Source organism: Lates calcarifer, linkage group LG2 (genome assembly GCF_001640805.2).
Source record: "Lates calcarifer isolate ASB-BC8 linkage group LG2, TLL_Latcal_v3, whole genome shotgun sequence".
NCBI classification, from domain to species: domain Eukaryota; kingdom Metazoa; phylum Chordata; class Actinopteri; family Centropomidae; genus Lates; species Lates calcarifer.
This window is the reverse complement of record NC_066834.1, coordinates 27154564-27167349: the sequence shown is the minus strand read 5'-3', so window position 1 is coordinate 27167349 and position 12786 is coordinate 27154564. Positions and strand designations below refer to the sequence as shown.

At 37.9% G+C, this 12786-nt stretch overlaps 1 protein-coding gene across 1 annotated transcript in view; it reads right to left on the bottom strand.

The window, feature by feature from the left end:
• LOC108877732 (CUB and sushi domain-containing protein 1) overlaps positions 1-12786 on the bottom strand; it is a 364150-nt gene that overhangs the window by 126344 nt on the left and 225020 nt on the right. Inside the window, exons 11-14 of the mRNA XM_051077721.1 lie at positions 7736-7839; positions 7332-7444; positions 2857-3039; positions 2469-2654 (exon numbers count right to left, since the gene is read on the bottom strand). Coding sequence (XP_050933678.1) covers positions 2469-2654; positions 2857-3039; positions 7332-7444; positions 7736-7839 — 586 coding nt within the window. The remainder of the gene's footprint in view (positions 1-2468; positions 2655-2856; positions 3040-7331; positions 7445-7735; positions 7840-12786) is intronic.

The following is a 12786-nucleotide window of genomic DNA, read 5'->3' as shown; positions in this document are numbered from 1 at the left end:
CCCCAAAAAATTTGAGCAACAAGTGATGCTGAAACTCACCATCTGGCACCTACATTCATGGCTTTTTCAAGATCTGACACTCAACACTCACTTAATTTCAGCCTTAGTAATCCAATCACATACAGAGCAAAATGTGCATATAAAGCTGTTCTTGTATGTCCCTTGTTCATGTTTTGTGACATATGAATTGTTAACATGAGACCCATTACTTCTGGGGAGGGGAGATCTGACTTTTTGTGGTCAGTGGGTGTATTCATTGTGTGATATTCTATTGAGCCAGCTGATACTATGATTACAGCTTTTGAGAAAACCTTAAAAACAGTAATTATACTGCATTAGCTGTTTGTTAGCTATTTTAAGGGCATTTACAATACCAGATCAGAATCCTATTACAAGAGGTGCAATGAAAAGCAGCATGATGTCAACCCTGCAAGAGACAGAAAAGAAGCATACAGGATACAGAACTCTTCACCCACACTCCCACAGAAAGTTTTCTTTTTATTTCCTCGTTGACTGAGTTTTGGATCCTATGCACTTAGACTCAATTAAGCTACACAGTGACTGCGTTGCAAAGTGTCAGTCTCTGTTCGTTGGGAACCTAAAAGCTCTTTTACTTATTCATTATTGCATTGACAGGCAAGAGACCAGGAGTGGAAAGAGAATCAACGCAACAATAGCTGAAAGAGTGACAAGGTCCTACGTTATCTTATCTAAGAAAAGAGATTTAGAGAAAAGCCTTTTATAACAGTCTATCACTATGTTCTCTCATATCAGATTATGACAATGGCTTCCTGATTAAGTTAACCATTTATATACTATTCAAAAGCATATCTTGAAGCTTTATTAGATTTTTTATGGCTGAATTTCATGCTGCTGTTTCCCAGCTCAGGGGATTTATGTGTTATTACTGTTTTTGCTTGGTTCACTTTTGCACTTTTGTATTTCAATCTTCTATTATCCAGGAATGAAAAAGAAGAGGGAGTCATGAGTGTCAAGGTCACATTAAAAACCTTTTTGAGTGGAGAAGCCCTTGTGTTTCTCTGATGGAGAGAAACCCAAATCTTTGATGCAGATTTATTTTCCTCCTGGTATAAAACATCTCTTGTTTTGTGTATGTATTTTTAAAGATGTGATAGCAGACTGTGGGTCAACACATTGGTTGCATAACAACAAAATTGTTGATGGTTTATGACACATTTCTAAATATATGAAATGAGGGCAGGATATTAGACAATACAGATCAATCATCAATGTATACGATCAATGAAGAACAAGCAAATCTTGTCAAATCACTGCCTCTTCAAATGACTCCCCAAAGTATGTTTGTACTTTATTATCAATAATTTACCAAAAAAGTATTATCGCACTGCTGAGTTGTGTTAGTTTTAAACTGATTTTCTCATCTGTCAGCCTGTTGAGAACTGTGGTGCAGCCTTTAAGTTCAAATTGATTCCTAGATATATTCTGTATGATTCTGAAAAGCACAGTTTTGAATTAGGCTCTCATATATAGTTGTTAAACTTCTAAACACCAATCAGTGACAATGAAATAGATAGCACATTAGTGAACCCTGATCTTTGATAAGCTATTTATAGAACAAACCTTCTGTTCTGGTCTGGTAACTGGCCAATAAAACCACTTTTGTCAAACTGTTCATACTATATTGACTAAATGCACTTGGATTTCAATTTACTTTTTAAAACATTTTTTTTTACATAACTTCTGACTATAACAAAATTATAAATAATAAATGTACATACAGAAGTAAATATCATAGAGATTTCAAAGTCATGAATAATTTCAGAAAGGCATGTCAGTTACAGAATAGCTCTTGATTTCTGTGATAGTAGTGATTTATCACCAAGCTGGAAGAATTGAAAACAACAACTTTAATTTTAGTTTACTCAGTACAATGCTAATTGCCCCAAAATTTTCAAAACACTACAAAAAAAAAAGAAAAAGAATAAGAATAATAAATGAATAAATAAATAAATAAAAATGAATCCCTGACGAGAGACAGGTTAACAGCTAGTCAATTAAACACAATGTCATCTTTAATGACCAGCCAGTCAAATCAGGGCTTTATAGATTCAGGTTAAATCAATAACCATTATAACAATGGGGAGCAGGAATCCAATTGCCCTGTGTTTTGTGTTAAGTGGAAAATTATAAAGTGTTACGATTAAAAAACACTGTAACTATCCATCCATCATTCCATCCCATTTGACAGCCAGCCATTCACTCACCAAATCCAATCTGCAATTCTCTGTAATTCTCTGTGCCTACTGATATAGACCTAATTGACAAGTTGAGCAAGAGTGCCCCCATAAAATTATTTTACCATTTCAGTTGTATGCATAGGTCCATCCATAGTTCTCAGGTCTAAAATAACCTCTTAAAATGGATATACAACAGTGTGGAAAACTATGTTTACAAAAAAATATGGTGAAATATTAAGACATAATTACCTTCATCTTTGACCACCAACCAGTCGAACTGTGGCTCCAGGTCAAAATCAGAGAAGAGGAGATGAATGCGGCTTCCTGGTTCAGAGATAATCAACCACACACAGTTCAGGTTGTTCCCATACTCCTCTGGGTAGTTTGGGGACAATATAGTCCCTGATGGAGCCGTGAAGTTGAAGAAACATGAGACTACAAACAAGAATAAACAAAGGAAGAAAATGTTTATATAATATTAGAGGTTGAGTTGAGTTGAGTTGATAGGTAGTTGGGTAAGAATGCAAGCAGAAAGGTACTAAGGAAGAAAGAAAAAGCAAGATAATACAAAATTAAGATAAAAAAAATACTAAATAATTAAAGCAGTTAACACAGACAAATAAATATCTGTACTTACAGACACAGCTGGGTTTATTCCCAGACCACTGGTTATTGTGCTGGCATGTAATGGTCCTTTCTCCCACAAGTTCAAAGGCTGACTGGCAAAAGAAGGTCAACACGTCACCATGTTGAAAGCGATCGCCACTACGACGACCAAACGCTGGCACTCCAGGATCCCCACAGCCTCCCCGTTCTATCTCTGTAATACACACAACAAAGACATGTTTTATGCAGATAATTAATGTCAACATGTGACATGGTAACATTCAGATAAGGGGTTATCTGTTTTTGCTTGTGAGATGTGATTAAAAGGCGGTAACATGCATGCAATGATTTTTAGATAATCAGGGTGTCAAATCTTAACATCCTCTGTGTGGTGTTTACAGTAATGCAGCCAATGTTCATTCTCACTTATATTGCTCACTCTCCAGGTTGCCAATTTTACATATTTGTCACTACACTACTCTACAAAACATGCCCACTCAGAAACATACCCCATGTAGAGACAATTATGGTTATGGTTTAGATTAATGTGGGTAATTCTTTGATTTGGTGTGTCTTTGAATAAGTCTGTTTGCAACTTGCAAATAGACCCTGTTCATGCTATCTCAACAGAAAGGCTTCAGTCTTACTGGACTGTCCATTCAGCTGAGGCCTATGATGACCCAATGGGAGAAGAGAGGAACCATACTTAAAATTAAGGTAATAGCTACTCTCTTTGAAGGAGAGCTGGCAGCAGTCCTCATTAGGCTGTCAACCAGTTGACAAATGGCAACAACTGACAAATCTTAAAAGGACGACCAGCAGCAGTGTTTTATAGTGCAATGGACAAAAAATGTGAACATGGCAGGTGTCTGCTATCTTATACTGCTATCTTAACACATGAAATACAACCTTTGAGAAATTCATTTTATTGTTTCCCTTCTCACAGCTAATTGTCATCAGGGTAATTGTAGCGCAATTCAGCTTTAATTGTGAAAGGCAAAACAGTAAGTGGAGACACGCAGGTAGATGTAAACACACATACACTCTGATCCATGCGTACTCTTGTTAAGTAACCAGCGGGAGGTAAAAATCAAAGACAGCAACACTGTCGTGTTGTGAAGACTGTATAAAATATGACCTCACGTACACATTTTCAGATGCATATTTGTGTCTGTCCTTTGTTTCATTGTTTCTTTATCTTTATTTGTTTGTGTCTGTCTGTTGTCCTTTCAAACTGTCCCTCTCCTTCCCTCCCACTGTGCTTGGCTTTCTTCTTATCGCTCCAGCTCTCTCAGTCTGATTCAATATACTGTGCTTTATTGGCTCAAGTGTCACATTAGCAGTACAGCCAACCTGGCCTGCAATCGCATTCCATTCATTCTGTCACTCTTTTTTTTTAATCCTCTTCTTCCCTTAATGGGAGTGTGTTTTTTTATCCACTGCTCTTCTTTTGCCCCCCTCCTAAAATGTGACATTCCACCAGACGTCTGTCATCTTGTAACACATGCTCCACCATGCTCCCAGATTCACTTTGGGCAAATACATCTCAAGGTGAGCTATGTATGTCTGTGTGTGTGTGTGTGTGTGTGTGTGTGTGTGTGTATGTGTGTGTGTGTGTGTGTGTTCTACACTATCTGTTAGGATGTAAGTGCACCCACAAGAACAGAATACTCAAGGAAGTGGTAGGCGGGTGTGTGTGTGTGTGTGTGTGGCCCACAGCTAGCTGTCACACAACTGACGAGTGTCAGGATGGATATCAGCGATCTTGAGCCCCTGGTTAGTCTGTCATTATGGTAACTGCCTCTCTCACTCATTCTTTTGTCTTTTTTTAGTTCTTAGTTCTTTCTCTTTCTTCTTTTCTGTCATTTATTGTTTTCCTTTCTTTCAAAGTTTAAAGAGTTTTACTGAAATGCAGAATGAAGATTTACAACTTAGTATAACATTTTTTTGTTTCCTTTCCAACAGTCACAAATTATACAAAGTATGTAGTCTACATAAGACATGAGATCAGAACATAAAACAAAAAAACATGCATTCAAATGTAAAACGAAGAAAAAATACACTGTTGAATACTTTAATTTAGCAGTAGGGCTGAACGATTTATCAAAATTGAACCGCAATCGCGATTTGAACTAATGCAATTTGCAAACCGCAAAAACTGTGATTATTTTTACAACAGAGAGCCAGTGGATGCGTTGTTACACTTTTTTTTAGCTGCCTCAAAATTCACACACAGGGCACTGCAGGAGCAACAGAGTGACGGAGGGCAGAGCAACAGTGTGACGCAGGCAATGTGAGTTGTTCTGATTCTCTGTATGCTATTTGTGTGAGTGGACAGAGATAAAGCTGAAATTACTGGTGATACGACAAGTTAAAAACAGCTGACAGTGTCAACAGGTCAGCAAGAGAGATAACTGAGCTGTGACCAAGACACCAACTTTGTCTGCAGTGTTTCCGCTATACATATTTTGTAGCGGGGGTCGCAAGATTTTTTCCCAAAATCGTTCAGCCCTAGCTAGTGGTTTTGTGAGTATTACACATTTGGTTTTGATTCATTCTGGTAAGATACAGAAATCAACTTGTAGAGAGCAAAACCTGCTTGTTGCTGGTAATCAATCACAAACATTTACAGTCTATAGGTATGCTATGATCACATGGTAATGAAGCTGCATACAAGAAAACTTAGGAAGGCTCATCCATGTTGGTTTATCCGAGTGCTTATCTATAATTTGGGAATCAGTTGTCAAGCTACCAACATATATGCTTATTGTTTACATTTTGGGTTGATTTTTGCAAGAACAAAGTGAAATTAAAATAAAGAATTTAAATCTGCAGTAAAGCAATGAGGATGGTATCCAGATGTACATCTTTTTACAAAGTAACATCACATTGACACTGCAGATACCACAGAAAAATCTTAAAGACATTCAATGCTAATTTTCAGTTCTTTGATAAGATAAAAAAAATAAATACATTATTTGCATCGTTGTTTTTTTTTTTTTTTCACAGCCAGTTGCCCTCAGCCTGAAATTTGGCAGCAGCATTTCACTGAAAGCTTCAATTATCATAATGGGTTATGTGCATTTATGATATTAACTCTCTTTCTTTCTCTCTCTCTCTCTCTCTCTCTCTCTCTCTCTCTCAAACATGCACATGCACAAAAACACAAACATATGGTACTGCAGTGATTAACTGTGAAGTGTAACATGATGGCATTCAAAAACAGCAGCAGCAGACACACACACACACACGTGTTGGGTTTTCCTGCAGGGCTCAAAACCGAAGAGCTCTCTGGGGGTAACACTGATCGAAGTGTATAACATGGTGATATTATACAATGTGACAGCATCACATATACGTGCAAGGGCACGAACACAAAACACACTACAGGCAGTTGTTAAGTTATCCTGGGGGAAAAAAGGAACTACAAGATCATCCAGAGGTCATTAAGAACCAATTGTTGGTTTCTTCCTTTCTTTTGTATTTTAATTTTGTCATTGTATCATTGCCTTGAAATTTAGAACTGAGAGGAAAAAGGGCCTTACTGCTGTTAGGAGAAATGTTAAAAACACAAAACACGGCTAGCCCTTATATCAAGGTCAGTGCCATTTTAGCTGTGTATTAAGCCAAACAACCTTGTAAAATTATATTAAATGTCTCACATCACAGTTACACACGCTCACTGTGTTTGTATTGTTTGTATTGTACACTGCTCTGATTCCCTTGAATAACAACTAACCCTGGACAACACTGTCAGCAACATCACTGAATCAAACATAGCTAAGCACAATCAAGAGCACAACCTTCATCTCTCTCTCTCTCTCTTTCTTCCTCTCTCACACTCCCTCGGTCTCCCTGAGACAGTCTATTTCTTCTCACTCAATTTGTCATTTTGTCCCCTTCTGTACCACTCTGTCAATTTCTTCTTGTCCCTCTTCCTCTGTCTCTACGTTTATCAAATTACCTCTCTCTCTACCTGTCTCACCCTTTGTCTCAAGTGAATTCAATTTATTTCAGAACCCGTTCAATTCAATTTAAAAAGCTGTACTGACATGGTAAAATGCAGGATGTAATCGCATATATAAATATAATAGACGGTTAGTTTTAAAGAGTAAATATTTAAAGGAATGATTACATCTGTCCCTCTCACCTTCACTCACTGTGACTGTCACCATCTTTATCTCTCTATCAGTGTCAGCTTTAGCATAATATGAAAAATAACCAAGCAAAACGATCAACTGATTGACTCATAATTCATTTATTAGCTACTTGTAATGCACAGTCGCACACACTCTCACATGTACACACAAGGACAGACAACAACAGTTGCGTTTACTATCGAATCACCACGTCAGCAATGCCATGACTTTCACACTCTATTATGGGAGTGTATCTGTGTGTGTGTGTGTATGTGAGAGAGAGAGATAGTTTCAGAGACAGAGAAAGAAAGTGTGACAGAAAAGTTGTATTTAAAGTTGACTGTATTCATCGTAAAGGAAGCCATACCTTCATAGACTGCCTTAAAGCCTGCTGAGCCGATAGTATCATCTGACTGCAGGTGTAGCCACATCTGATTGGACAAGCTAACGATGAGGTCAGGAACACTGGAGCCAGTGAGTCTACACACACACATGCATATACAGAAATGCATACACATTAATACAAACTGTTAAGAAGCATTACTGGTTTATCACCTTACCACCTGTCTTTTAATTCAAAAGACACTTTATTTACATATTGAAAAAAGCAGTTCCATCAAAACATCAAAAGTCAGTAATGCAGTCCAGTATGTCCAATGTGTGGCTGCACAAAAGTGTCCATGTGTCTCCAATTGCCACCAGAAGCTTGTTCTATACTGCTATGTGTCAATATTACTATATTATAGTCTAGAACATATAAGTAGTGCTTACACGTAGAGTACCCTCCGAGTGTCTCCTATCTTCCCGCCATCTCCCACAGTAAGTGTGTCATATCCTCTTTCCAGGTCAAACTCTTCAAATGACAGCTTTATCACCTAGAAAAACAAAACAAGAGAGAAAACACAGAGACAGTAATTAATACAGACATGTGTAAAGATGAGGATACGGACAGAAGCGAAAAGAAAAAGAATCACTGAGAGATTTATTATCAGTTCCTGCAGGGATGATCGCATGCTTTTCCACCCTTACAATTTCCAGTAATAGAAACTAATGATTATACCACTGGGGAAATCTGAAAGCCTAGCATTGAGATGGGAGTTCTGTTTCACAAACAACTGCCTCTCTAGCGATGAAAGTTCTATATGATGTTAATAACAATAAATTAATAACATTCATTACAAAGTAGCAATCTGTAAACAAAAAACATCCTTTTTGAAAAGACTGGCAGCCTCTGCCAACCTCATGACCTCATGACTACATGACTCCTGTAATTAAGTCTGACTTCATGTCACGACTTCATGCCATGAAGTCAGACTTAATTACAGCACAGAGGAAAATCATTTTAGAGCAGAAAATAGGGAGTAGGCTTCTATTATCCCAGTGAAAACAAGCCCAAAGTTTAAAATCTTCTTGCAGTGAAGAGCTTAACCTCATGAGTGGAGCAAAGTTGCTGCACTTGCATACTCTCTGAGCAGCATTCCACTTCCAAAATTGGTTGTACAGTGGTTGTAAATGCATATGCTCATTCAATCTTAGAAAAGGCAACACTAAATATTGGAAATATTGAAAACTGATGAAACTGATAGGGCCATTAAATTCAGGAATTCCTGAATCTAAATCTAAAACACATTCCTGTTGACATTAGATCAAAGTAGTCATAGAAGACATGGGGGGGTCATTGTTAATCTTGCATGCCCTTTTGAGGACTTGTTCAGTATTAAGCTGTGCTGACATCTTGGTGTTTTGTCAAAGAATTTAGAGCTGATCTTAACCACACCTTGCAAGTGGTTCTTGTCAGATACAATACAATACAAAGTTAAAATACTTTCAATATAAAATGTTGTCAATAATCTGTCTCCAAAGGAGTTTCTTTTACATAGGCAGTACAGTATATGCTGCAGAGCCTTTTTTAACATCACATCTGTATTTTCACTAAATCTCAATCTGCCAGCAAACACAGTTCCCAAGTATTTGTATGGGAGATGGGAGCAGTATGGGAGATTTTAACTGTCTAATCTAATTTAAAACAAACTGTTTGGATGAATGAGAAAAACATGGGATGTAGGGGGTTGGGGCCATGTCCTCTTTGTAGCAGTAACAAGTGTGGGACCGATTATCCTATCATACACAGTAAAGCATGAATACTAATAATACCATTAGCATGAGAGGGACTACTGGTGTTCTTGGCCACGACCATCATCTTATTTAATTAAAGCTGCGATGCCAAAGGTAGAGCAATTAATTTGACAGTGACATATTGGTATTCCAAAATGATCCATCTTTAATGAGAGAGAGCAGAGAGAAAGAGCAAAACTCTGAGACTGAAAGCACTTTTGCTTTTATTTGGCAGCATCCTCCTTTAAATTCACAGATACACAAATCACGAACTGCGTGCACTGTACCCAGCAAACATACCCTTCTCCTGCTTAACTGAGAAGTTGTGTGTTAAATGCCTTACTTTAAGTCACATTCATGGCTGTAGGTGCATGCATACATAACTGGATCATCAATCTACTGTGCACTCCAAAATACCATAATACTGGTATTCTGTTATTTGCTGCTTGTCCATTATTTATTAACAGTACATCATAACCCTGATAGAATGGAAGCTGGGCAGATTTCTGCTGTATTCTGAAAACCTCTAAGAAAAAAGAGCTGGTCTCAAGCAGTGAGTTTCTGGTGTATCAGGGGACTGAGATGAACCATGAATATGTGATACTGTGGGTGAGAATTCATCACATGGCAAATCACGCCACAGTGAAGAAAAAGGTGACAAGGAGTGTAAAAACCATTTCAGCATGCCAGAATAAAAAATGCATAGTTAAGCCTTCAGAAGCCTTCGAAATAAAGACAGCTAGCAAATGTTCAAATAATGTAAAAGGATATGGAACCATCTGAGGGATTACCTGCCATCACGACGGGAATGGTAAAGAGGCCATGTATAACTGTATAAATCTTTATTTATACACGTCTGAATGCATGCACACACACACAGACAACAGCACAAACTGTTATGCAAATAGGCTAATATTTAAAAGAAAAAAGAATGTTTGTTTTTGACAGCAACTTCCATTCAAGATGCAGTTCAGTAAATATGAGACTGATACTTGTAAAAAGAATTTTATTATCTTATTATACACTAAATGTTCCGGCCTCTGGCAATGTTTAGTCTCTCTGAAATGGCTAAAAATAATGGGGAAAAGATGCAAAACAACATGGAGAGGTATTATCTCCTGGCTAACGACAAATCACAGGGATCATTAATAAACCATTGTGCTATATTTGCTGATGTGTTTTTGTAGTATCTTTTCACCCTGTCTGAAGGTTCACTAGAACACAGGGGTTTATGTGTATTTTTTGAAAGATACTGTAAATCATCACCACTGCTAACATCTTCTGATATTTCTTAACCAATTTTAAGAGCAGAATGTTTTATCCATCAACAGTAGTAGCTATCACATCAGCTAAAAACACAGAAAGCATTTTTTGGCTGTCTAATGTCACTCATACTATTAGTATAATAACTATTTTACCACTCAGTGTGTCAAAACAAAGTCTACCATTTGCCTGCCACCTATGCACAAACAGAAATGCACATTCATGGGCACAAAGAGGGCACAAAAAACTTAATCAGTAATTATCACTGTTCTGTCACTGGCTGAATGTGACAAAGTCAGATAATTGCTGCATAAAAACAAAAAAGAACATGTAACCCACTATAGCTTTCCAGCTAAAATCTCCTTATCGACAAGCATAGACACATCTTATATTGCCTCGTAGCTTGACTTTTTTAAAATCCCTTTCAATCAAAAGAAATGTTAACAGTAAATGTGAAAATCGCTTTGACATGGTTTTTGACTGCAGGTTAATTGTGATTTCAGCTGGGCTTTGAATCTAGGCATGTGAAACATGACAAACAGAACTTTACTGATGTTTGTTGCTGTGATGTTGCAGGCTATATGTGCAATATGTGCAATATGTGTGAAGTTAAGGTTGTTGTTAAGATTGTACAGCAGCAGCAGCAGCTTCTGGTCATAAAGAAAGGGAGTGAAGCAGAACAGAATCAGAAACAGACTATGGTTTTCTGTGCATCCAAGCGTGTGTGTGTGTGTGTGTGTGTGTGTCTATAGGAGGTGGTTTTCTCAGGAAGTTCTGCTGTAATACCTGAAGCAGAATGATAGGAATGCCTGTTTCACTGAATGTGTGACTGCACAGTTTCTGTGCCTACATGTTTCATGTCTTTATTTATATCTGTGTGTATGCATGTGTCTAGATACTCAAGGCAAATTGCATAGTAGCAGCAAACTTAAAGGAAGGAACTGAAGCGTTATCACACGGAGGTCATTAGCAAGAAGCTCAGTGCTGTTCAATAGATCCAAATGAGCCCATTTAGAAAGACATTAAGAGCAGCCTGCAACCCCAAACTACATTAGATTAGCTCCTTTATTTTCTAACGCAAAGAGAGAAACAAAGAAATAAAGAAAGGAAACAACAACAGAAAGAAAACAGGACAGGAAGTATAACTTAGGCCACTGCAAATTTTAAACAGTGTTGGCAATACACACAAAATTTGCCTTCCATCTGATGACTATAATTGATTCCTTTACTTTAGGCTTTGGTTCCTGCAATAACTTTAAGTATTTTGGGGGATGGTTACTTGTATTAAAGATCAGAAAAAAAACTGTGTTTCTGTTTAAGGGAGGATGCTCTGTGGATGCTTTTTGAAGGGATAAGTGAAGCATTATCACATTGAGGTCATTAGTAAGCAGCAGAGCAGCTAAGAGCAGCTCAATAGGCCATTTAAACATTGTTAAGAGCACTGAGCAATCCAAACCTACAGTGAAATACCCTCAGCCAGTCAGACGGTAAAGTTGTAGCACCATGAATTTTAGGGTCTCCTCAGGGCACGATCACAACTCAGAAGAAACTGGTAATAATCTTTCCCTCACTCTGATCCTAAATTCACAGCAGATATGCTTGCCACTCAAGTAAAATGATCTAAGACTTACTTTTAGATGACTATGTCAGTCAGCAGAGCCTTATAAACATTACAAGCACTGTACACTAAAGAAATTCAGTCAACGTACAGTAGAGGAATAAAGGGTTGCCTGCTTACCCAGAGACACCCCCAAAAAAATCTTGAAACTGAAAAACTATGAAACAGTGTCTGCTGATCCTGCCCTCACTGTTGTGACCTTACGTCAGAATAGTGAAAGAGAACACACAGCCATAATTGGGTGGACTAGTTCCTGAATTCCCTTGTTGAGCTGAGGCTGCAGCAGTGCTGAGTCACTGCTGAGCAGCAACAGTGGGGAGAAATTATGACGTAAATATAAATCTATAAACTTGCCTATCTATCTGAGTCAAATCCATGTCTAAAAAAATAATAGGAAATCATTACATTTCATTTATCACTTCACTGCAGCCTCAGCTACAGACAGGTTGGTTAAGGTTCATAATCCTGCTCAAGGGCACCTCAGCAGGTCAGATGCTTCTCTGTATGCTTATTCACAATTGGGTCCTCTGGTCAGAGAGTAGCCATTCAGCCATACTTACTATGCTGTTGTGCAACCCTAGGTTCCCCTAAAAAATAAGATTTGATTTGCGCCCTGTTAAAATGTCAACACTCTGCACACATCTAATGAATTGCGTTCAGTCAGCCATTTCAAGTACAGAATAAGCTGAGGTGACCCCTGCCAAGACTAGCACACATGGGTATAGGTTTCATTTCAATCTTGGGGGCAATACTGCCAATCTTCTTATTACTATCACACCCAACAAAACTACAACAAAGAGGCTATTTTCCCAACATCACAGTGATT